At 42.2% G+C, this 26,051-nt stretch overlaps 1 protein-coding gene across 1 annotated transcript in view; it reads left to right on the top strand.

The window, feature by feature from the left end:
• The window catches only part of NEGR1 (neuronal growth regulator 1), a 452,107-nt gene that overhangs the window by 167,750 nt on the left and 258,306 nt on the right, over nucleotides 1-26,051 (top strand). Inside the window, exon 2 of the mRNA XM_035123509.2 lies at nucleotides 15,998-16,230. Coding sequence (XP_034979400.1) covers nucleotides 15,998-16,230 — 233 coding nt within the window. The remainder of the gene's footprint in view (nucleotides 1-15,997; nucleotides 16,231-26,051) is intronic.

A 26,051-nucleotide genomic window follows, 5' to 3' on the forward strand; every position in this document is an offset into this window, starting at 1 on the left:
CCTCTTCCTCCTCTGCAACCCCTCCAGTGCAGCAGATCGGGGATTGGGGTTGCTCTGTAATTGAAACCCATTTTTGGTTGTCTTGGATATTTCTATGGTTGAAATTCAAGAAGTAACATTAACTCTAAGACAAGTGGTGGTAGTTAAGAAGCAGATCTACCTTTATTGTCAGTGCTTTTGTGTATAATTGATACAAACCTGTTGGTGGAAATTTGGTAAATGGTTTAGTGCAACAGCTCCCCACACTTAGTCTAGCTGTTATGCATTGCAGTGAATGCATGTGCATTAAAAGTTCCTGTTAAACTTTCACTTTTCAAGCAGCAAGGAGTGGTTGAACAGAAAGAAAGAAAGAAAGAAAGAAAGAAAGAAAGGAAGGAAGGAAGGAAGGAAGGAAGGAAGGAAGGAAGGAAGGAAGGAAGGAAGGAGAGAGAGAGAGAGAGAGAGAGAGAGAGAGAGAGAGAGATTCTTAACACCCCATCTTTCTCTAGGCTGCTTTCCAATGCTACTTTGTGAAGTGAAGGACGCAAGTCAGGAGTTGTTGAAGCAGGTGAGCTGTGCGTAAGCAAGCTGATTGCCAGCTCGACAGAGACTCTTTTTATTAGCAAGAATATGCACACGTTTAGGAACAGTCTGACCTTTAGCACTTTTACATCATGAGCTGACACATATGTTTCCTCTGATATTTGCGAGACCTGCTCCACCGTGTCATGTTCCTACCAAGTGGAAAGTGAGCCATACCTCTCCAAAAGGAGACAAAGGTCACAGACAGGGCACGGCAGACTACTAAGAAAGCAAAAGGTTAGATAGAGGGCATGGCGTTCAGACAGCTGTGGCTTGCCTGCGGGCGGAGGTGTGCCTCACGCCTGGTGGTCATTCCTTCAACTTTGCAATGTTTAATTGTGTGTGTGTGTGTGTGTGTGTGTGTGTGTGTGTGTGTGTGTCTGTGTCTGTGTCTGTGTCTATGTCTGTCTGTGATCTGCACACACATGCACATTGCCATTCAGGGCAAGCCAGCACTATACATAAAAACCAAATACCAGTAAAGCTGCAATACAAGGTGATTAAAAAGTATTGGGACATAGAAAGCATGCCGGGGGGGGGGGAGTTCTGCCAAGGTAGAAATGGAGCAGAGGATGCTACAAGTTGTCTCTTCTTCCCATCATCTTCATATGCAAAGTCTCCATTAGCCAACATATTAGGTTCCTGAGAGCAAATGGTAGAGTTTGAATGTCACTTGCCCTCAGAAGTTGCTGTGGTCTTTGGAGACCACTCTAGGTTTGCAGGAAGATACTTGGCTGTGGAATTTTACCAGTCTACTTGACTGCTGCAAAGCTGTCTCCCTACATTTGCTGCATAACAAACCCCTTGTACCTGTGGCAACAGCAGAGTGAAAGTAACATGATACTTGTCAGTTTCCATTCACAACCTTAGAAGAGGTAGTGCATCTTGCCAGGTTGCCTTCTCCAATGGTTGGGCCAGTCTCACAATCAGCAGCAACGCAAGATTGAAAAATACACTGGAACGTCTGTGCTTGACCTTTCTCTTGCCTCCCTTCTTTTGTAATAGCATCTGGTTTGTAGGTGGCAGACTAATTTCTCAAGCTTGCCATCAAGCATAATAATAATGTGGTTTGCACAGCCCTTACATTTAATAATCCATATACAAAATCTCCAAAGTACTAGAGGTGACCTATGAAAAATTCATGAATGGTAATTATGCTAATTACACATAAAAATTCAGGTAGCAAGTAAGCATTTGATCCATTTATTTCCAGCAGTTTGCCAATTAAGAAGCACATGCTAAAAGCTATGTCTCCTGAAAAATCTATGATTCGGCAGGTACCCCGGGGAGAGCTCTTACTTCCTCCTTAAACATTTGCACTTCTCTGATTCATAGCTGTCCATTCCCAGAGGAGTGCAATGATTGCTTTATGGTGTGGTGTTTTGGTTTGTTTATGGTGGGTGGTGGGTGTTTTTTAAGAGACAACAGGAGAAGGGTCAGATTCAAATAACATTGATAAGAGTATAAAATAATTTATATGTATTTGTGAGCACCTGTTAAATTGTATGCGTTTGTCTAAATACCACCCAAAAGTGATGTGATTGCCTTAGTTTACATAGCAAATTTTCAGCATTCAATTGTTGCCTCAGAGTAAAGGGGGGACTCAGGAGGAGACACGATCTGTTTTGTTGTAGCTGTGCACATGGAATCAGACTTACCCAAATCATGATTTTGGGCTGAAATTTTAGCAACCGAAACAAAGGCATCATGCACAATGAAATCAAGTTTACTCTAGGGGTGTTCACAAGAGCCCCATCTATGATATAGTAAAAGCAGGGAGCAGGGAGCCAGATCCACATCTTACCAGCCTCAGTCCTTATAGCCATTCATTGAGCAAAATAGCAAGGGGTGTGGGATTTGTGCCCACATGGCTGTGTAAAGCAGGAGAAACGTTCCTGGTCTATGACAGCAGTAAACCGATCAGTTGCATAATTGGAGAGCCTACTGAGATAAGAAGCCTTCTAGTGTACAACTAACTATATTCACATGAGCCCTCTTTGCTTACATTCCACTCAAGGAACAGTTTTTTCAGGGAACAGAGGTCATAGATCCACTGCCTTTCCAGACATCGGCTATACACACAGACTACCGTGTTTCTCATATTATAAGACATGTCTTATATTTATTTTTTCCTCAAAAAAACACACTATGGCTTATTTTCAGGGGATGTCTTATATTTTTCCTCCTCCTGCTGCCATGGCCGGTATTGCTGCTGTGCCTATCACTATGTCTTATTTTCGGGGTATGGCTTATATTCCTTGAATGCTTAAAAATCCTGCTATGGCTTATTTTATGGGTATGTCTTAAAATATGAGAAACAGGGTAGGCGCTCATGAAGTGGGCTTATATTGTCACAACATGATGCCATAAATGTCGGATGTCTCCACGCCTCTGTGAGCTGTTATTGTCCATCACAGAGCATTGTAGTAGGTTGCTATGCAATGATGCCAGCTCCCCGAGCCTTTGCAGTAGCTTCCCTATCAGACCCAATAAGAAATGTGTGGTTGTTTCCATTTAATAACCAGTTTTCAAGCATCTGAAAATATTTGATACAGGAAGAGCACGGCTGCATTTCTGGGAAAGGGAAAGAAAGAGGGAGAAAATATATGTCTAAACTCTGTTCTTCACATATATATCCAGGGAGGAGTGTAAAAATAGCAGCTCTGAGGAAGTCAACAGGTCACTCTGATGCACAGCAATGAACTGCAAAATCAACTTGAATTGAAATGAGGTTTCCAGGGTGTAGCATATGTTGTGATGAAGGTGCCAGGGAAGATAAAGTAGGCTACACTCTTTCAACCTGTTCAGAGTGTGTTCCAATCATTTGGAACCAGAATGAACTGCTCCCACACTGCACAGCCCAAATCAGAACAAATTAAAGCTCTTACAGGTGCATCCATTAATCCCAGCACACCGTCTGGGCTGTGCACAGTGTGTGTAGGGAGAGGAAAAAATGATGCCACGCAAAATGGTCTTTATAAACCCAAACGGAACTGCCAGAAATGGATTCATTGCACAAAGCATTGAATATTATTTTGGACCTATACCAAAAAAAGATAGATTGCATATTTAAAAAGCTCCTGTTTTATTTGACTCGAGGGAAACTGGTTGTGAAGGGACCTATCCTATTTAATAAAACAGCTCAGTCTCCCTCTGGTGGCTACTTCGCTTTTACTGAATCACACTGATGGTAAACCTGTGCTAGTCCCACCTAATATAAAAATGGAAGAAAATTCACATTTTAGGCTGTGAATTCTAAGTAGCATTAGTGAGATTAATGCACTGTAAATACTGCTATACAGATGACGTGGGTACCACCCACAGCTATTAAGCTAACAGAGGGAGTGCTTCAACTGAATACAAATAAATAACTGTCTGGATATTCTGGGAATTGAGGTTATTATGTTTAACAGGTAGACAGTGCAGTTGAACTTGATACAGCTCCACAATAAATTCTGTAGATTGTCTGCTTAGTGTGTTGGTGTGAAACCCAAAAGTAAGCCTAGACTTATTTAGACAGAATTTGATGGATTACTTCTGCAGATGATGCATTTTAATTGCATGATTACAATCACCATAAAGATGTAGATTTACATACAAAGTATTGCATCAAATGCAGTACTAAGTAAACATCCCATCAGTGTGAGGATGGGGGGAAAGCATGGAGGCACATGGAGAAAAGAGAGGGGGGAGGTCCCATTGCACAAGCGGGAGCCCTTTGTAGATGAGACAATGTATTGGATACCCGCCAAAGTTCCCAAGTAGAGGATAATTTATTTGTAGCTAAAACTTTGCATTTGGATATTTAAGCTCAGCCATTGCTGCTTCTGCCTGATCCTGCTATGAGCCCCGAGTGGAGATGAAAATCAAGTGAGGAGTGAAAATCAAGTGCAGCTATAATATCTAAAGGAGCAAGCTACCCAAATCGCCATGATCTGCCACATGATCTTGCCTTATACTGTGTCAGACCATCTAGCTCAGTCTTGCCCAACTAGCTCAATATTGACTCATAGAATTACATATAGAATTTTGTAGAGTTGGAAGGGACCATGATGATCATCTAGTCCAAGTACCAGCAGTGCAGGAATATTTTGCCCAACATGGGTCTCGAACGAAAGCATAAAGGGTCTCATGCTTTTTGTTAATTCTGACCCTGTAAATAATAAAATATGACTCACCATCATCATAATTCTCCCCCCTGTGTGTGTGTGTGAGAGAGAGAGAGAGAGAGAGAGAGAGAGAGAGAGAGAGAGAGAGAGAGAGAAATATTCCATTTTAGAAATGTGTGAAACAATGTGTGAAACAATGGAGAAAACAATAAGCTTGTGGAACACAGGGCTAGATGCAAAGAACACAGAGCTCTGGTGTTGCTTCAGCAACAATTAAGCTGAGCCCTGGGCTACTGCAATGTACTCTACATGGGGCTGCCCTTGAAGATGGTCCAGAAGCTGCATGTAGTGTACAACACTGCTACTAGGTTGGTAAGTGGGATAGTCCCATGAGACCATGTGCAAGTGGTAAGTAGGGTATCCCCATAAGACCTTGGTTCACTGGCAGCCAGTGCAGTCCTCACCTGGGCCAAATTCAAAGTATTAGTGATAGCATACAAAACCGTAAAAGAGTATTCAGGTACCCAACAGGGCACCTTCCTCAGTATCAACAGTCTTGGGCCCTCTGATCAGTAGGGGAGGTCCTGTTGGTGGTGCCGGCACAGGGAGCTGCCCAGTTGGTGTGGACACATGGCAGGGCCTTCTTGGTAGTGGTTCCCCTAGCGAGTCAGTCTCCCTCACGATTACATTTTAAGAGATTTTTTTAAAAAGTACAGTTGTTGTACTCTGTGTTAACATTTTCATTGAGCTATGCACAAGGGCCCCAAGTATCCCCCCCCCCCTTTTGATTGGTCACCACCAGTTCAGAACCCATCAGTGTATACATGAAGAAATAATCTCATATTAGAGTTAAAATGTTTCGTGAAACCAAGGGAATAAACTCACTGGTAAAAGAAATAAAGAGTTTTCCAATCAAATATGATAAAATTGACATCAGTAAATGTATTTTAGAAGCATATGGCTTAAATAATCACAACACAAAAAAACCCAGAAACTAGATTTTCTGCTGTTCACACACAGTAATCTTTTCATAAATAGAAAATCAACTTTAGCTGAACTCCTGCTCACAGAAAAGTTTCTCAAGAGACATGAGAAATATCAGGATTAATGTCGCTTCTGTCTAATGACTGTGGTGCTGGGTTTAATTAATTTTGCTGTATAGTCATTCTTTATTCATAAGGAATAATTGGTGCTTCATAGAGATTTTTTTATTAATAAATTGCATTAAGTATAATCTTCTGGTGACCAGCAAGAAGCTGAAACAACTGAAAGGAGGAAAGATGAAGTCCATAGTAAACGCTCAGTGAAAATGAATGTATAATTTGTACTTAAATATAACAAAACAATTGCACTAGGAGATATTTCTGGAAACCAAGTGATCACTTTTTAATTAATTGCGACATAACATTTGAATTGCCATATAATTTCTAGAGAGGAGGATACATTCCCTTTCCCTTTCAGTGGTAGGTAATCTTTGTCTACTCATCCACGTGGAATATGTGTCATTACATACATACATACATACATACATACATACATACATACATACTGTTGTGACGTGGGGTTTGTGATTTCAGCTCTCTTGACAAAACATGCTGGAGACAGTTCTCTAGTAACAGCTCTTTATTTAAGTGAACAAGACTGAAGACTGAGGAGAGGAAAGCTACATTTATAGGGACAGGGGACTAGCTAGGAAGGGATACATTTTGGAGGGAACAATATCAAGCAATCACAGTGCTGCCTTTTGGAGGAAACCAATAAGACAGAGGATCCAAATACAGCAGCTTAAATGAACCAATAGTAGCTGTACCCTCTGGAACCAAAAGGCAGTTACTTTATCCTAATGCAAATACAGACAATAATATTACAGATATAAAATCCTTTGACTCAATACACAACACCCCTCCCCCCCTAGTGAGCACAGCAGACGTAATCCCTCAGGTACTGTGGGGTCCTACAACTTCTACCTGATCTCCTGACAACAGGTGTTGCAGGTTCTGGATTGGGTGTTACCTGTGGTGGAGGGGCTGCTATAGGGGTTTCATCAGGAACAGATGGAGTCCCAGACATCTCAGGGTCCCCGACCTGTACCTCGTCATCCTGAGGACTAGCAGACCCTGGTTCATTTGCTGAAGCCCCTGGTGACTGTACCTCTGGACCATTTTCACTCTGGTCTTGCAGCTGTGCGTCATTAGCCAGGGATGAATTATCTGACTCCTCCCTGCTGAGCGCCCGGCGCCTCAGCTGATCTATATGTCTCTTCCAAACTTGCCCATTTTCCAAGGTCACATAATAGGACACAGGTCCACTAGCCCGGGTGATCACACCGGCCACCCACCGCGGACCTCGTGAATAGTTCCTCACCCAGACCAGATCTTCAGGGGCGAGATACCTTGTTGTGTCAGTCTCAGCCTGGGGGGTTGCTCTTGAATTACGGTTTGGCATTTTATCTGGGTGGACATAATCCAGCACCGTTACCAGTCTTCTACCTAAGAGCAGCTCGGCTGGCGACTTGCCCGTCGCAGTACACGGCGTCGCATGCTGCAAAAATAACATTCGCGCAATGCGAGCCGACCAGTTACCCTCCATTAAGCGCGCAATGGATTCTTTGGCTGTTCTTACCATGCGCTCAGCCTGCCCATTGGAGGATGGGTGAAAGGGCGCGGATGTGACCCCTCTTATAAAGTTATCAGCCAAGAATGCCCTGAATTCTTGGGATGCAAAAGCTGCCCCATTATCTGATACAATGGTCTCAGGTAACCCGTGGGTAGCAAACAGCTGCCTCAACACCTTGATTACGGCAGCTGATGCCATGCTAGGGACCATCGCCACTTCTAACCATTTGGAATATGCATCAACGATAACCAAAAAGACCTTCCCTTGGAATGGCCCAGCAAAATCTATGTGCAGCCGGCTCCAGGGAGTCCTGGACTGCTCCCACCAGTGGACTGGTGCTCTGGCCACTTCTGGCCGCACCTCTTGGCATGCCTTGCATGTTCGTACCCATTGTTCTATGTTCTGGTCCATTCCAGGCCACCACACATAACATCGGGCTAGCGACTTCATCCTGACCATTCCCGGGTGTCCCATGTGAAGCGTCTCAAGAACCCTGTTTCTCAGTGGTGCTGGGATTATCACCCTATCTCCCCATAGGAGACAACCCTTATGCATGGACAATTCGTGCTGCCTTGTCGCATAAGGCCTGAATTTTTCTTCATGCGGACCACCTGGCCACCCCCTCCCCACCCAAGTGAGCACACGGGAGAGAACAGCATCTTTCCTAGTTTTCTCAGCTATATCCGTAGCTGTTACAGGAGCCCCCGGAAGTGTTTCTAGCATCATAATGTGCTCCGCCGGAGCAGGATCCTCATTGCTCCCGCCAGGAAGGGGCAATCGACTCAGCGCATCAGCATGGCACAACTGTTTCCCCGGCACATGGGTCAAGGTGTACTGGAACCCATTCAGGAATATTGACCAACGCAACATTCTGGGGGAGAGAATTTGTGGCGTTTGTTTGTTTGGGCTGAACAACCCTAACAGTGGTTTGTGGTCCGTTTCAATGGAGAAATGGCGACCGTACAAATAATCATAAAACCTTTTGATTCCGGACACAATAGCCAGTGCCTCTTTATCAATTTGAGCATAGTTGCGCTCTGTGGGCGACAACGTACGGGAATAGAAAGAGATGGGCTTTTCCGACCCATCCGGTTCCCTATGACTCAGCACAGCCCCCAGACCGTATTGAGAGGCATCACATGCCAGGACCAGCGGCTTTGACTCATCATAATGAGCAAGGACGCTCCTGCTACTCAGCATTCCTCGCAAGGAGTCAAAAGCCTTCTGCTGCTCCCGCCCCCATCGCCACACATTCTTTTTCTGCAATAGTCTATGTAATGGTTCAGCTACCGAAGCTTTCTGGGGTAAGAACGAATGATAAAAGTTAATAAGTCCCAGGAATGACTGCAACTCCGTCTTGTTCTGTGGTCGTGGTGCCTCGATGATGGCCTTAATCTTAGCATCTGTGGGGTGGATGCCTGATGCATCAATTTTAAACCCCAAGAAATCCACAGTTGGCACCCCAAAACTGCATTTTTCTTTTTTCAGTTGCAACCCCACCTCCTTGAACTTGAGCAACACTGCACGGACACGCGCAACCAGTTCCTGTGGGTCTTTTCCAGCAATCAAAACATCATCAAAAAATGGCAAGACCCCCGGCAGACCTCTTAACAGGCGTTCCATGAGCCCTTGAAAAATCCCTGGGGCCACACAAACTCCGAACTGTAATCTGTTAACTCTGAACGCCCCTTTATGTGTGACAATAGTCTGTGCTTCCGCTGATTGTGGGGTTACTGGCAGCTGTTGGTAAGCTTGTGCCAGGTCAATTTTGGCGAACACCTTGCCCCCAGCCAGTTTAGCCAACAGATGTGATACGACTGGAATGGGGTATGAGTTTCCCCTGAGTGCCTTATTGATAGTACATTTGTAATCTGCACATATTCTGACTTCCCCATTTGCTTTAAGGGGCGTGACGATTGGAGTCTCCCACTTAGCAGAGTCCACGGGTGAGAGAACTCCTTGCTTGACCAATTTATCCAGCTCTGCCTCGATCTTGGGTTGCAGTGCAAATGGCACTCGCCTTGGTTTGAGTCGGATTGGGGCCACCCCGGGGTCCAACTCGAAGTCAACTGGGGGCCCTTTATAACAACCCAGTTTTCCATTAAAGAGACCAGCAAATTCCTTGCATAATACCTCACTCATCTCAGGGCAGGTTTGGATTGAATTAAGCCCTGAGATACTCAGTCCCAGGGCAGGGAACCAGTCAGTGCCCAGGAGACTGGGGCGACTGCCCTTCGCAATCACCAGTTTGAGTACAGCCTGTTTGTCCCGGAACTGTACTCTCACGGCACACATTCCCATAACATGGATGCGGCCTGCTGAGTACGACTGCAAGGTTGCCGGAAAGGGCTCCAGAGGGGGCAACTTACCCCTGGGGAAGAATGTCTTCGCGGTCTGGTCCGACACGATGGTGAATGCGGATCCGGAGTCCACCTCCATGTCGCACTGCTGACCCTCAATCTTCACCTTGACGTGTGCCTTGCCTTGCGCTGGAAACTGCACGGCCCTCCCGTTGATCTCCGTTACGTAGTGGCAGTCCTTTAGAAAACGAGTTGCTGTGGGCGGTCTGCGATGCTCCAGTCTAGGTGCTCCTGTCGCTCCCGACGCCGCCGATCTACAGACCCTGGCGATGTGACCCGTCTTTCCGCACGTCCGGCAGATAGCATCCCTGAAACGACAACTCTTCCTTTCATGGTTTCCGCCACAACCTGGGCAACTGCCTCGGCGATCTCTGTGCACTGTGCAGGCCTGACGCACCGACTCGACCCCACGGACTGGGCTCTGGCTCGGAGTAGCCTCTAGCTCGTCCATGGCATGCGCAACTTCTATCTGTGGCTTAGTGGCCTTGCGACTGGCATCAAGCTCCTCTCTTTCATAATTCTCCGTGGCGGTGGCCTCTTTCAAGGCTGAAGCAAGGGTAACCTCTTCTTTAGCCACGATGCGTCTTCTGGCTTTCTTGCTGCTCAGACCACCAATAAACCGATCCAGGAGAGTCTCTTCCAGATTTTGGAAGCCGCAGTGCTGAGCGAGCTTCCGGAGTTCAGCCAGAAATGTGGATACAGACTCCCCAGCATGCTGCTGCCTCTTATGGAACTCCATCCGCCGGGCCATCTTGGTCTCAGTAGGCGCCAAGTGGCTTGTTAGGCAGGCAAGAATATCTTTGAGAGATGTCTCACTCAGCTTCGCTGGAGCAAGTAATGCCTTGGCCAGCTTGAAGGTCTCGGGCCCACAGTAGCTCAGGAATGTGGCCCTTCTTTTGCTGGCATCGGTGATCCCTTGAGCCACTGCAAAGAACTCGAAGCGTTCGACGTAGTCTTCCCAGGTGTGGGGCTCTGATGGCTGGAAGGGCTCCAATACCCTTGGACTCTCCATTGTCCTAGCGGGCAGGGTCGTCTTCTCAGCTGGCCAGTGAGTCTTGTTCTCAGCTGCAATCCGGACTCTGAGGCAGGGTTGTGTTTAACCGCTCCTCAGCATTCCGGATCCCACCTTCGTCGCCAGTTGTTGTGACGTGGGGTTTGTGATTTCAGCTCTCTTGACAAAACATGCTGGAGACAGTTCTCTAGTAACAGCTCTTTATTTAAGTGAACAAGACTGAAGACTGAGGAGAGGAAAGCTACATTTATAGGGACAGGGGACTAGCTAGGAAGGGATACATTTTGGAGGGAACAATATCAAGCAATCACAGTGCTGCCTTTTGGAGGAAACCAATAAGACAGAGGATCCAAATACAGCAGCTTAAATGAACCAATAGTAGCTGTACCCTCTGGAACCAAAAGGCAGTTACTTTATCCTAATGCAAATACAGACAATAATAATACAGATATAAAATCCTTTGACTCAATACACAACACATACCACCTTGACTATTCAGACTATCTTGGCTATGAAACCTGTTCTCTGCCTTGCAGGCCTTTTCCCAACTGGCCTGGGAGGGCAGAGCCCTGACTGACTCTACAGCTACAAAAGCTAAGGTTGCTGAACAGACTCTTGGGCTGGGATATTGCTTGGGGCAGGGGTTGTTGCTGTTTTGGTTTTCTTTTTTTTTTGTTTCTTAAAAATGTATCTTTAGTATCTAAACTTTCTATCTCTAAGATGGTGGCACGCATAGATGCAGCAGTTTAGTACGTTCCTTTTCTCTCTCAGTGTTTTGTATGGTTTTTATTGTTGTTACTTGTTTGGAGTACATTTGGCTGGGCGAACAACATCTACAGCTGGCAGGAACTCCTAAGGATTGGGTTACAGAGTGAATAATAACCATCTTAAATGCTGTAACTAAATAATATTATCTTGGGAAGTTGTGGTGGTTGTGTGTGTGTGTGTGTGTGGCTGTAATTGTGTTTTTGTTGTGCTTTTATGGGATGGCATTCAATTTCATTGTACTATGTACAATGACAAAGTATTTATCTTATCTATCTTATTTATGTGGAAATTGCTCAATTCGGTTGTATTTTTTGGATGTTTTATTTATTGTTTGTTACCACTTTTGTTACATTTCAAATTATGTAATCCCCGCCCCCCCATGTTTAAGCCCCCTTAAGCATAGTTTTACCTATGGAAAGGCAGTATACAAATAAAATTACATGCCCATTCCTAGATCCCATTCCAAACTCAAAGACCACATTCTGAAATTCTCAAGCTGTCAGAGAAGAAAGCTGCATGTTATGACATGTTCCATTGATGATGATGATGATGATGATACACACTCAAGCAAAATAAAAATTTATTATTTATACCCCACCCATCTGACTGGGTTTCCCCAGCCACTCTGGGCGGCTTACAAAAGAAAAATGAAATAAACATTAAAAGCCTCCCTAAACACGGCTGCCTTCAGATGTCTTCTAAAAATCTGGTAGCTGTTTTTTTTCTTTGACATCTGATGGGAGGGCGTTCCACAGGGTGGGCGCCACCACCGAGAAGGCCCTCTGCCTGGTTCCCTGCAACTTGGCTTCTCGCAACGAGGGAACTGCCAGAAGGCCCTCAGTACTGGACCTCAGTGTCTGGACAGAATGATGGGGGGGGGGGAGACGCTCCTTCAGGTATCTACATTTATATGGCAACAACTACATACATTCCTAAAGGGTTGTTTGGGATACTCCAATCTGAACAGCCATAAATAAAAGCAAGTATAAATGATGAATGGGCTCCCAAAATCTATTCTGTGAATTAGGTTTGATGCCCTACATTTAAAGTCCTAGTTATAGAGATCAGTTTATGGGTGGCTTTTGATTAACTATATTTCCATCATTGGTTTGTTTTATTAATATGTAAACTCCTTTTGGACAAGGGCACTTATTCATGGAGAAACTCATTTTAGATTGGCCAAGTAAGCAATATTGTATTATTTTGACTTATGAAAATTCTTCTAATAGGTGGCAAGAGAGGCTGGGGGGGGGGGAGAGGAGAGAATAGGAACTCTAGCAAATAAAACAGCCTGCTGCAAGTCTGATGATTCCTCCTTCCAACTCTGTTTTATCTTATCCATTTCAGCATTAAAGCCTTGATGTCCAAAGAGCTGGTTTTTATTTATTTATTTATTCCGTGAAGAGCAGAGAGGAAACTCTGCAACTTTCAAAACACATGTCACAGCATCTGGCTGCTTTATAGTCTTTTGAAGACTCTGCACTCAAAGCTTCAGAACTGTCCGTTTGGCTGAGGAGACAGCTGTGAAAGGACCTGGCTAAACCTGTCTGCTTGAACATAGTTTTTATATGAGTTAGGATTAAATATGAAGGGAGAAATGCCTTTAATCTTTAATTAATTATCATCTCATGCATTGAGATCCGACTTGGTTAATTTAGTTATTGGGGGGGACGGGACTTCTTCAAAAGCAATGAAATGCATTGTTGAAATTATTTTATGGTGCTGACATGACATGCTTCATTGAAAGAGAAAATGCCATATTCTTTGGCTCTAAATATAAATAATAATAATAATAATAATAATAATAATAATAATAATAATAATTTATTATTTATACCCCACCCATCTGGCTGGGTTTCCCCAGCCACTCTGGGCAGCTTCCAACAAAATATTAAAATACTTTGGTCTGTTAAACATTAAAAGCCTGTGTTGGCCTATGTAGGGGGATTATTAAATTATCTATTGGGTGCATATCTTCCAGATCCCATTCTAAAACCCAAATTCCATCTTGAAGAGCATATCCTGCCTGATTCCTATTGAGCAGGTTGTGAAGGCATTGAATCTCAAGCAATTGGATGAGCATGCTTAGGATGATGCTTCAGGATTTCCATAAATCATGGGGTTTTTTTAGAAGGCCAGTTCCAAGATGGAGGTCAAGCTCAGAGCAGAGGATGCTTTTGAGCAAAAGCAAATTAGTCATAATTAGTCAGAAGTACCATATGTTACCCTCCATTAAGAACCTCTTGATCCATGCAGATGTATTAGGAAACTTCCTATGCATACTCATGCATTGATTTGATGTTCAAGGCTGGTTCAAACTGTCCTGTAACAACAATACTCAACAGTGCCAATTGGCACATAATGATTATGAAACAGACAAAGGTGTAACAGGAGAAAAGGCTTTGTTCTCAATATGCAATTTTAAGTAATTATGTTACCAATTAATTTGCTCTCTTTTTTAATGTCTCCTTCTGTGCCACAAAGACTGAACCAGTGCTCTAAGGGTTGGACACTGTGTATGGAGCACTAATAATAAACTGATGGTGAGCTAAAACCACTTTAGCACTCCATTCTTCTTCTGCATGAGTGCCTGCCACCCCATAACACATTCCTTATCCATATAGGGTTTGACTTGTCTCCCAGGATTTGATGGTGGTCTTTCAAGGGCCTCAGCCTGTTTCATCACTTGATATATCAACATGTGCTTAAAAGTTGCATATCAAATTCCTTAAGTTGCATTTTCAAAGAATAAGGATGCTCTTGAAAAAATGATGGCTCTCTTGTATGTATATACCTGAAGAGTGCCTGGGGAAACCCAGCCAGATGGGTGGGGTATAAATAATAAAATTATTATTATTATTATTATTATTATTATTATTATTATTATTATTTGCAGTATATGAACTTAAGCATGACTTTGGCAATAGACAGTGTGCTGCATTTTCAGTCCATCATTCTGCACACAAAAAACCTAATGGCTTTTTCTCTCTCTTGGGAAGCTGCTGCCCCATTGATACTTGCGAACACTGTATCCACATTTCACTTAAAATGCATCATTAAGTGAGAATGTTCCAATCATTCCATCAAAGGTGATGGATTGAATTATTTAATAAAAATGCAATTAGTCTTTTTTGCATATTTGTCAAAAACCTGATAAATCCTTTTCAGTTTTCTGTCATTAATTAATATTATATTTAATTCCCAATTAGAGTGAATAGATTTCTCAGAAGACAGTGACATGTTGAATATCCATTTTTGAATGTTTGACCACATACCTTAACATCATAGTCACATTTTAGGGGTTTTTTTTAAAGCTATGTTTCTCTACTTGGGAAAAAAATATGGAAAGAAAGTATTTCTCTTAATACAAACCTTTAAAGACGACTCCTGTTGTTGTTTTCCGGGGTGGCGGAGGAGGAGGGCAGGATTGGTTTGGCAAGAGGATGAAACTGGCTGCAAATTAGATTCTACAATATACCATGTTCCTTATTTTTCAACTGATTAGTTTCATACTGTTGGCAGTAACTTACCCTGTTGAATTCAGCTTGGGATTTTGTAGCAATCTTCAGCACAGTGTTCAAACCCCTGAGGGATTGTGTAGAGATTATGTCAAACCCTTTTTGGTGGATGTGTATTTCATTCTGTGGCTGTACTTTGTGCTCATTTAAAAGAACCACTCTTCAATTTGTAGCTGAACATTTTCAAAATGAAGTTTAGAGAGGCAGAAATCTGTCACAATGGCTGGAGTATCGCTACTTCCCAGCATTTAATGGTCTCTATTAGTATGAATAGAGCTACAGTTTCATCTTCTCTTGTTGCAATACCCTACGGTTTCACAATTTGTTTTCTTTTCTTAATAAACCTGCAATATCTATACATGATCTACACATATTGCTAAACTCATCAACAGTGTTTCACTGCTGAACCTTTTTCTTTCTCTATAATATGTCCATAGTTCAAAAGTTCTAGCTCATTGTCTAAGGGAGGAAGATTTTGTTCAGTATATAAAAATGATTCTGATGTGAGTGGTGTGTTGCTGGGTTACAGTTAGGTCCATTCATCCCAGTACTTTGTTTCTGAACCTTGGAGAATGTAGACAAGGTGCATCCACAACATGGATTTCTTAACTTGCAGGAAATCATTCTATTTATCTATTCAACTTTTCAAACATCTGCATTATGCAGTCATGGGTTTTCCTTTGTTATGGTTGTTTTGCCTTATATTGTTTTGTGTGCACTGATTGAGTTATGGCATTTCACTGCATATTTTGTATTACTGTGTCCTTTGCCTTTGGGGACTTTAACTGTAATTCCGATACCGCTACTGCTAATAATAACTTATCTCCCTTGGGGGGGGGCATTCAGAAAATAGAAAGCTACTCAGCAGTAGATCATCGGGTATCATTTGCACCGGCTTGCCATTTTTGTGCCAAAATTAGACCCTTCCATTAAAAGTTGTAGTTCTGAATGCATCAAAGCCACACAAAAGTAAGCTTTCTAATTCAAAATATGTAAACATTAAACAAGTTTTATGCCAAAAAGTTAATTGCTTCTATTCTTTGAAATCTACAGGTGTTACTTGGAAGATGGAGCTTCAAAAGGTGCCTGGCTGAACCGATCAAGTATTATTTTTGCAGGAGGAGACAAGTGGTCAGTAGATCCTCGAGTTTCAATTGCAACAGCAAACAAAAAGGAGTACAGCCTCCAGATACAGAATGTGGATGTCTCAGATGATGGTCCCTATACTTGTTCGGTGCAGACTCAACACACGCCGAGGACAATGCAGGTGTACTTAACAGTAAAAGGTATTAGTCATTCATTATATAGATATATACATTTTATAGATAATCATAAGCAATCTGCTTTTCAAAAGGAAATCTATTTGGCATTCTTATGTGCTGCAACGTCTAAAAGTTTAATTTACTCTTGTTTTTCTATTTGTGCCCTTCAGTTCACTCATTGACTGTCTTTCTGATGCAATTAATGTGATAATTGTCTTCTCTTTGAAAGATGATCCCATACGAATGCTGGGAATCCCAGAGTAATACTGGGGAAACGGATAACTCTTCCCCAAGTTCTACCCAATTCCTCAGGCACACTTCAGTGAATGCTGAAAATTGCATTTAGATAACTGAGCTTGGGGGCAATTACAAAATGTGTCTGGGTTTGCAAGCAATGGCTTGTGAATCCTGACATAAGCATTTGTAAGCTACTCAGTGAGAATTGGACATGTTCTGGAAAGGTGGTAAACATAATCTCTATTCAGGCATTGAAGCACATGACAGGGAGGTCAGAGTTCAGTTTTCTGGGACCACCTTCACTGGCATGCTCCCAATTTCATTGTTGTCCGTGCATTGGGACTGAAGATCTGAAGTAGGGAGACAGTGCATAGATGCCTCACACAGTTTAGAACCCTTATTATAATGATATGGGTCATAATACCTCTGCTTGTGGATGGATGCAAAACAATGTCTCCATCAAAGATCTGCACAAGAGGGCAGAATGATGTGGGAGAACATGGTCTTTCAATTAATATTGTGACTGTACAAAGCACTAAATGGCTTGTTGTCCTAGGACTGAAAAGAGCACCTCTCTCATTAGCAACCATTTTGAGCTTTATGGCTAGCAGGGGAAGCTCTGTTGCTGGTGCAGCCTAGATCTTAGGGATCTGGGACAAGTGATGGTTCCCCATTTGTGGAATGACCTTCCTAGTAGTGTCTCCCTCATTATTAAATTTCATTGGGGGTGGGATTTGAAAATTCTTCTTTACCCAGACATTTGTTGGCTGAAATATGCTGTTCCTGGCAACCTTGAAAAAACTATGAGGCTCCTTTAGGAGGAAGGGCAGAATATAAACTTAAGATAAATGAGAGGAAAGTGGCGGTTTTAAACAACAACTGTAGTCTGAGTAAAGTAGGGGTAGAACCACTCTGAGGGTTTATTTTTAAAGTTTCAGCAAGTTAATTGTTGTACAACACAGAAGCTAACACCAAAAGCTAACAAAATAGAACCTTTCCCAAATCCCCTCCTGCTGTATTCAAACTGTGGTTAAAACTATCACTTCTCTTTCCTCCGTGTCACCCCTGCTCACTCTACTCAAACCTCTGCCATGGTTTTAAATCATCATTTTCCCCCCTCTCGGTGTCTCTTAATTCTCTGCTGTTGTTTGAAATGACCACTTTCCCCCTCCCAGTTTTTCTCCACCCCCGCTTTACTCTAAGCTCTGTTGTTGTTTAAAACCACCATTTCCCTCTCAGTGTCTCTCCCTTCTTTTTCACTAGTGACAAACTTGCAACAGTAGTGGCAAATCACTCCTCTAGTGTGACAGGGATTAGGCTAGGCAGCAGAAAATCATATTCCTTTTCATGAACTAAGTTAGTTCTTCTAATGTCCATGTGTAAATGTAATTATTCCTTTTGAAACTGATTGGCATTTTAACCATTACTTGGAAACATTAATAAAGTGCAAGTGGGACAGATATCATTACCACCAAACAGGGTCAAACTGAAAAGAGAGTAAATGTCACTGAAAACAATGTTCTTTTCAGAGAGATTATCATCATTATGCAAAAACAAGCTGTCAAGCATACTGTTCTTCTTCAGGAAAATCTCTTTCATCATTGTCTTGTCAATGCAAGCTCAGATGCATATTTGAAGATTGCGATTTGCATGATAGGTTTGTAGATACAATGAAAATCAATTATTGGAAGGTCCTGGATCATTTCCATACTGAGCACTACTGATGCAGATATGGTGATGCGTTTTATTTAAAAGAGACTGCAGCTCTGTGTTAATAACCATCTCAATGATCATCCATTTCCCAATGCTTGTGTGCCCTCATTAACTATTCCGAGGGACAGGTGGTTTAGGAATTAGCAATGAGATGAGGGAAGCCTTTCATCTCCCAATCTGCAGTACAAATCCGGCCCTGCTTGGCAGTGACGAGAAGCTGAGACCATCTGATTGCTGTCCATAGCTTTCATGAAATGCCTCTTCATGCTGTCAACTCACTCTCTGTAGTTAAGTCCCAATAAAACATAAGCAAGCACAACAAAACAAAAATCCAAAACCTGGCCACAAAATACCTCATGATTAGCAGGAGCCTCTGGATAAGAAATGATACATGAGGTGTATAAATAGTCTGTTTACAAAAGGTAAATTTTAAAAAAGCTGCTTTCTCATTTTGTGACATTCCACTTATTGGATGTGCAGAATATCAGTAAGTTACATATGAAGCTGCCTTAACGTAAATCAGACCTATGAACCACTTTGTCCAGTACAGCCTGCTCCACCCTTTCCCAGCATGGTTCCTTCCAGATGTTTGGGGCTACAACTCATCGCCTCTAGCCATTAGCCATGCTGATGAGAACTATAGTCCAACACATCTAGAAAGTACAATGTTGGGAAAACCTGATCTATTCTACCTGAGTGTGGCTCAGCAGGACCTCAGTCGCAGTCTTTTTATACAGAGAATATTTTATTCTAAACGTGAAACTCTTTTGTACTGGAGATGGCAGGGTTTAATCCTAGGCCTCTAGCTTGCTGAAGGATGTGTTCTGCCATTTAACCTTGAATATCACTTAGCCACAACTGAACGAAGAGTTAAGAGTAGGTTAAGCATGCTGAAATTGCTATGCTTGAGGATTTATGCATCTGTATTGGCTTGCGGTCATTACGTGGTATTCGATTAAATTTTTGCACTAGCACAACAGGATTTCCGCTCTTTCCTCCCCCTGTGTACTCTCCACACTATTCCCAAATCTGCTCCAGAGGTTGAAGGAATCCTCAGATTAGATTTAGTGAGCATGTGGAGGAAGGAGATGCAGATAACATTCTATTGTGCAAGAAATCTTTGTGCTGAAAGAACATTTACTTTAGTGCTACATTGAATACAACCCATTGGGTCGGGGTGCAAGAATGAAGAATGGAGAAAGGAATACCAGGCATTATATGTTGCTTTCCACATTGCTTTAACAATATGGAGCTGAGCACGTCAGTTGTAAGGGATTAACAACATGGTTACAAAGGCTGCAAGGATATGAGAAGAAACCAGGTCACCGGCCCTCCCACGTGACTTCCACTTTCAAATATAACCACATTCTACGCCATGCCACAGGGCAGCAGAATGTCCATACAAATGATTTCTGTAGCCTCACAGCTGGCCCTGAGATCCATCAAGGGACTGGTGCAGTTTGGTACTTTAGAGTATGTGCCATGATCTGAAAATCTCTGGTTCAAATGTTAGCTCTGTGATAAGCTCACTGCCGTAGTCTTTTAGCCCACATCTGCGTTACAAGGATAATTAAACTGGCATATCTTATAGAGCAGCTGTAAGGTAACTAGGATAATATATGTACCTTGAATATGCCAGAAAAGGGCTAGATGAATCTGAAATACTTTTAGTTATCATCTTCATCATCAATATAGGAGTCATAGTAGTATAACTTTGGCCAGTTTTTAAGGAAACAGAATTATTGTACAGTATATTTAATGTGCTTTGTTTCACATGCAACATCTTCCCCGCATATTATTTTGATAAAGTATATTGTGTGGGATCTAGGTTAATTTATGTAATTTTTAATGCCAGATCCACTGCAATTTTAAATGCCAGAGCCACTGACTTGGGGGTGGGGATTAGGATTGATATGAAACTGCTTAAAGTCAGATAATTTTATACAATTATTCAGTGAAGAATTCTACTTTCAATTTCATTTTTTCCTAAGAACAATACATTTTAAAACATTACGATTAGGATTGGTCAGAGGTGCCTCTTTCTTCATAGAGAAAAGTTCCACCGCATCCTGTTCTGGTCCTTTGAAGAAGTGCATAGGGTAAAGCAGTCAGTTGTTGCAGCACCATGGATAGCTCCTACTTAGCCACCTTCTCTGACAAGCCTTGGAAGCGTACAGAGATCTTTTAAGCCTCTGCTTCCGACCCACCTCTCCTGGGCTCCATCCCCCTTTGGTGAACTAGAGCCTCTTAAAAGATCAATGCCTTCCACATGCTGCACTACTCCCTGCACCGTTGGGCTGGTGAGGAATTGTGGGAGGTACTTAGTTCCTCAGGATCAGGAGAAAGTGCCTTTGAAGATCCTGGCTCTAGTTATATGGGCCATGCTGATGTGGGAGCTGGTTCAAGGAGATCCTGTCTGCCAGCATCAGTCTGAGAGCCAGGAACCCCATTGGACTCCACAGCTGGTGACACTATAGCCTCCAAGTCATTTTTCTGGTTGCCATTGTTCTCCAGAGTCGTGACATATAGGAAACTGCAAAGTCAGGCCATTAGTCCATCCTACGCAGTACTGTCTACATTGACTGTCAGTGACTCCCTCGGAATCTCCTTTTCAGCTCTGCCTAGAGATACCAGGGCTTTAACCTGAGAATGTAAGAATTCCTTTATTAAAATACTTAATGTCTTCAAACTAGGTGTGTATAAAGCATAAATGTAAGCTCAGGTATAATTAACCTTGCCTCCAAAAATAGGAGAGAAATGTATCATTACGCGTAATTATTAAGTGATAGTATTTATGTCTTCTGAAATTCCAAGTACAACCTAAGGCTCCAAATTCTTAGTATTTGGTGCAATTATCATTAGCACTTTTCAGTTGCGTTTTACTGAGCAATAATGCCCATCATATCAAAGAACCGAATTGAAATATCTTTAGTAATGTACAGATATAGATACATAACTAAAGTGGTATGTTTGACAGGTTAATTGCTTTGCATCAGATTTATGACCATCATATTTTGTGTTAGGATCATACTGAAACTTTGGAAGGAAACTTATCTTTGAACAAAAGTATGGAAAGGGATTTTTATTATAGGGAGGTGTATATTCCAGTGGTATGTAGTGCAGATAGGAAGCTGCCTTATTCCAAGTCAGACCATTGATTCACCTCACTCTGAATTGTCTCAACTGACTGAGAGTAGCTCACATTCTTGTGGTTTCAACAGCCTTACATGGAGATACTGAGCACTGAACCTTGGACCTTCTGCAGTCAAAGCAGATGTCCTACTATTGAGCTCTATAGCCATTCCCCAATACATGCAGAAAATTTCAGGTTTACTTGCTGACATATCTATTTTCATTTATTTCTGGTAGCAGTGCTTGGGGAGCTATGCCTGAAATTCTGGAAAGTCACAGATAATATGCTTACATATAGGCTAGGTGGGCCAGTGTTCTTGCTTCATATGGCAGCACATATGTAATAATATTTTAACTTCTTAGGCCCAGGCTGTGTTCATCGTGTGTATGTTTGGCACTTCCTTGGCTTTCTGAGCTTGGTGGGGATCCTCATGTTATACCATCAGTTGGCAACACAGCATGTGAAAAAAACAGTCAGTCCATCAGTCATCTTAGTCTGCGTCCTATACCCATTTACCTGGAAGTGGGGATGCCCAAATCTGTTCTCATTTTTCCAGCCTTAATTTCAGTTCTGCACATTTCCACATTAGCTTGCAAATTTTTATTTTAGAAGTCCTGATGAAAATCCACTAGCATTTTAGTGTGACTGTCTCCTAACGCAATTTTGCCTAACGTATACATTTTTGCAAAGCGATTTCCCCTAAAGTAATGCATTTTAGTATGTTATTTTCACTGATACTGTATGTGCATTTTTATGCACACTTTACCTAGTACTGTATGTTATGGTTGTACACATTACTTGGCGAGAGAGATGCATTGCAAAAATCAGAGAAGTGCTTCCTTGTGCATCTTGTTTCAGAATTAGGTAAGTTCACCTTTTAAATGACAACTGATTCCAATTTCTTCCCCATCCCCACCATGAAGTAAGCCCCACTGGATTCAGTGAGAAGCACTTCTGGGTAGACAGAACGCATAAGATTGCACAGTTAAGTCTATTTTCTTTAAGCTCCATGTACAGTGAAGTTTTATCAGTTGATAGTATTTTCTGCTGCATTTATTTATTTCTTAACTTCTCTTCTTCGGAGAATTATGCCATCCCAGGTGAAAAGAAATCTTGTTAAGGCATATCATGTGATCCTCAAAACATCTTCTTGTCAACTCTGCCTGCATTAACATGCAGATCAGTCACTCTGTTCATTGGGGGGGGGGAAATAGATTTGCAGATATATTTTCCCTTTTAAACAAATGCACTCCAAGCAGATACAATCATCACCAGCAGATATTTTCTCCTTACAGTTGCATTGCCCTGAGCTTTATCTCAAGTAATGACAGCATAATTACAGCTATGTTGGGAAAACCTTTCATGCTATTTGTCCAGTAACAGCTTAAATCATTTAGTGACCCATACAACGAATATTAAGTCATGTGGTTCATTCCCTCCATTGATGCAAATGAATTCTTACAGTGATTGTGATTATTTTCTTTTTTAAAAAAACAACTTTTATTTAGGAACAGAAATAATCATGATGTCCTAGTTACATTTACTGTGCAGAGCAGATTAGGCTGATCAGTGCAAAACCCCACCTTTTTGTAATCTAAAATCATCACCTCCTTGCTAATAGATAAAACTATGGTGCAACACTCATTAAAGTGCTGGCTTTCAGTGTAAACAGGCAGGGCAAAACGGTATCAGATGTGCACCAGTTTTACGACTGCAAAACTAGTCAATGAGAAGCCCGTAAAACACCCATTCTGCAGCCAGGCTGGCCATTTTCTGAAGTGGAAACTGAAGTAGGAAGGAGGTAGGAGGGTGAAAAGACGAAACAGAATAAGAAGTGACATTTAGCTCTTACTTGTCCATTTGTCTAATGGGATGTACTTTGATGAGGGCACTTTGTTCTGGTATCATCACATCACAGAAAACAGTTGAATCCAGGCTTGATAGAGACTACTGATTTTACAATATTGACAAAGGGGAAGATCTGGGTTTATTCATTGTATTGACAACTAGTGTTGCATAGCAGTCCACACCAAATCTGGCTAATCAATGTTCTTCACAATCTGAAGCCAAAGCTGCCATTCAGAATCAGATATCCTTATGACATTTTCTCCGTCTGACTTGGCTGATCCTGTTTGTGGCATGTCAATGATGCATTAGCAATCTGCTATTGTTCTATTTTTGGATTACAGACTTTTCCCAACTGTTGGGTGTAAGCAGTTTGCCGCTGCTTTCAAGTACCTTCTGTTCAGTGGCATTTTGCTTTTTTTCCTGGCCAGATTACCACTGCACACAAGGACCTGCACACATTGATGAAACACAAATGGAATCTTGCTTCGATACTTCACATAATCACATCACTGTTCTTCACCACCACCACTCCTCGGTTTTGCTCCATCAATGCTCACGGGAGCTTCTATGCATTGATAATCTGTATGGGCCCAGGGCAGGGAGGAATGCAACATAAATTATCTGAAAGCTGATGCAAATTGCAGGTGTTGTTGCAAATGCCAGAATTTGCTTTAGCTATTACCCATGTTAAATTGAAATGAAGAGAAAGCGTAATGTGCAGCAAAGCAAACCCACAAAATATGAAGAATTCACTCTTATTTCTAGTGGCTTAAAACAGCAAATTGCTGTTCTGTGCTGTTCTGTTTTTAAATAGTTTTAAAAAACAACAATGGCTACCCACAGCTATCAAAATGCTGCAGGGGCAGTCTAGAATAGTGGACTAGATATCAACAGCCACTCCGGGTGTGTGTTTGTGCACAGTTGTGTTATCTTAAGCATATCTGGCGCCCTGGCGCCGTGGTGTGAAGATCCCTCCGGACTCATGGACTCATGGACTGCAAGAAGATCAAACCTATCCATACTTAAGGAAATCAGCCCAGAGGGCTCACTGGAAGGACAGATCCTGAAGCTGAGGCTCTAATACTTTGGCCACCTCATGAGAAGAGAAGACTCCCAGGAAAAGACCCTGATGTTGGGAAAGATTGAGGGCACAAGGAGAAGGGGACGACAGAAGACGAGGTGGTTGGACAGTGTTCTCGAAGCTACCAACATGAGTCTGACCCAACTGCAGGAGGCAATGGAAGACAGGAGTGCCTGGCGTGCTTTGGTGCATGGGGTCACAAAGAGTCGGACACGACTAAACGACTAAACAACAACAATATCTGTGTTGTAAATGCTACAGCTGCAGTTTGTTCAGAAAGTAAGGGGTTACAGCAATCAACATTGGAGCATGGGCAAAGATAGAAAGATTTAATTTTGTACTTCAGCTACTCTTTGCCAAACTAATTGGTTTAAACATTGGATTTGAAATCATATTTAAAAATGCAAGACATAAACATATCTATAGCCTGAAATTGTAGAGCTCAAGAAAATCTCTGTCATTTGATTCATACTGGCCCATATTCCAAGTGCCCTAAGGGACAATGATTCATTGAGGCTGAATCCTGCCATATTTTCAGTGGAACGCCCTCACATCAGATGTTGAGGAAATAAATTGACTTTTAGAAGGCATCTGAAGGCAGTCCTATACTGTATAGGGAAGTTTTTTTAATGTTGATGTCTTGCTGTGTTTTAATTCAGTGTTTCTCAACCAGTGTGCCTCCAGATGTTTTGGGACTACAACTCCCATCATTCCTGACCACTGGTCTTGCTAGCTAGGGATGATGGGAGTTGTAGTCCCAAAACATCTGGAGGCACACTGGTTGAGAAACACTGTTTTAATTTGTTGGAAGCTGCCCAGGGCAGGGTTAGGGCAACCCAGTCAGTTGGGCAGCGTATAAGTTGTTGTTGTTGTTGTTGTTGTTGTTGTTGTTGTTGTTCAGCATTACAAGTTGTTTGGTTGGAAGTCATGGCTCCAGGATTCGGTCACATGTATTTAATCACTGGCACTATCCACCAAAACATGGGGGTTGGCCAAAAGCAGCTCCTGGTGAATAATGCAGTAAAAGTCCATTAGACAATTATTCTGCCCCTCAGTTACGTTGACTTCCTCTCAAAACTTCAGGCCATATTGTAAACATTCATGTTTACAACTATCTAAGGCTGTGTTATGATTATTATTTTAAAAAATATTCCGATCACCTTTCATAGAAGATGCCAGAAAGTTTTGAAATGTTTTACATTTCTAAGAAACTACTTTAAGATACAGTAGCTAGAAAGAACTGTGGCTTTTATGGCATCAAGAACTTATCATTTCTAACAAATGTCTACTGTTGTGTTACTTTGGCTCCCAGTGAATGGTTCATTCAAGCCTTTTAGTCTGAAATGTTTGCCATGGGTTGCACTCCTGGAGGAAACAAAAATGGAATCAAGAATGGGAAAAGTAGGTAGAGAGGCAGAGCAACAACCAATGCATGCAGACATTCTATTTCGCTTCGCATTGGTGTGGGTGATTTAGACTAGGGCTGTGGCAGCACATGAATAGCAAGAAAGATTATTACATGCATAATATTTTCAATTAATTCTGCCCTGTAATGGGAGCTCTGTTTATTTAAGGACATGTTACTATTACATAACATGAGGGAAATGCCACTGCCCCCTTCCAGAATGGAAAAGGTCCCGAAATATATTACCTCTCTCATCAAATTGAGCCTCAAGTGCAACAATAGATTACCAGTGTCGAATCAGTTAGACTGAAGCCCCTATTTTCAAATGGTGGCGTCTATTTTCTTTTTAGCTTTTTTCCAGTGCTATCATTACCCCCCCCCCCATTTCATTTATTATCGGTGTTCTGCCATAACAGCATGCTAGGAAT

Source organism: Zootoca vivipara, chromosome 7 (assembly GCF_963506605.1).
Source record: "Zootoca vivipara chromosome 7, rZooViv1.1, whole genome shotgun sequence".
NCBI classification, from domain to species: domain Eukaryota; kingdom Metazoa; phylum Chordata; class Lepidosauria; order Squamata; family Lacertidae; genus Zootoca; species Zootoca vivipara.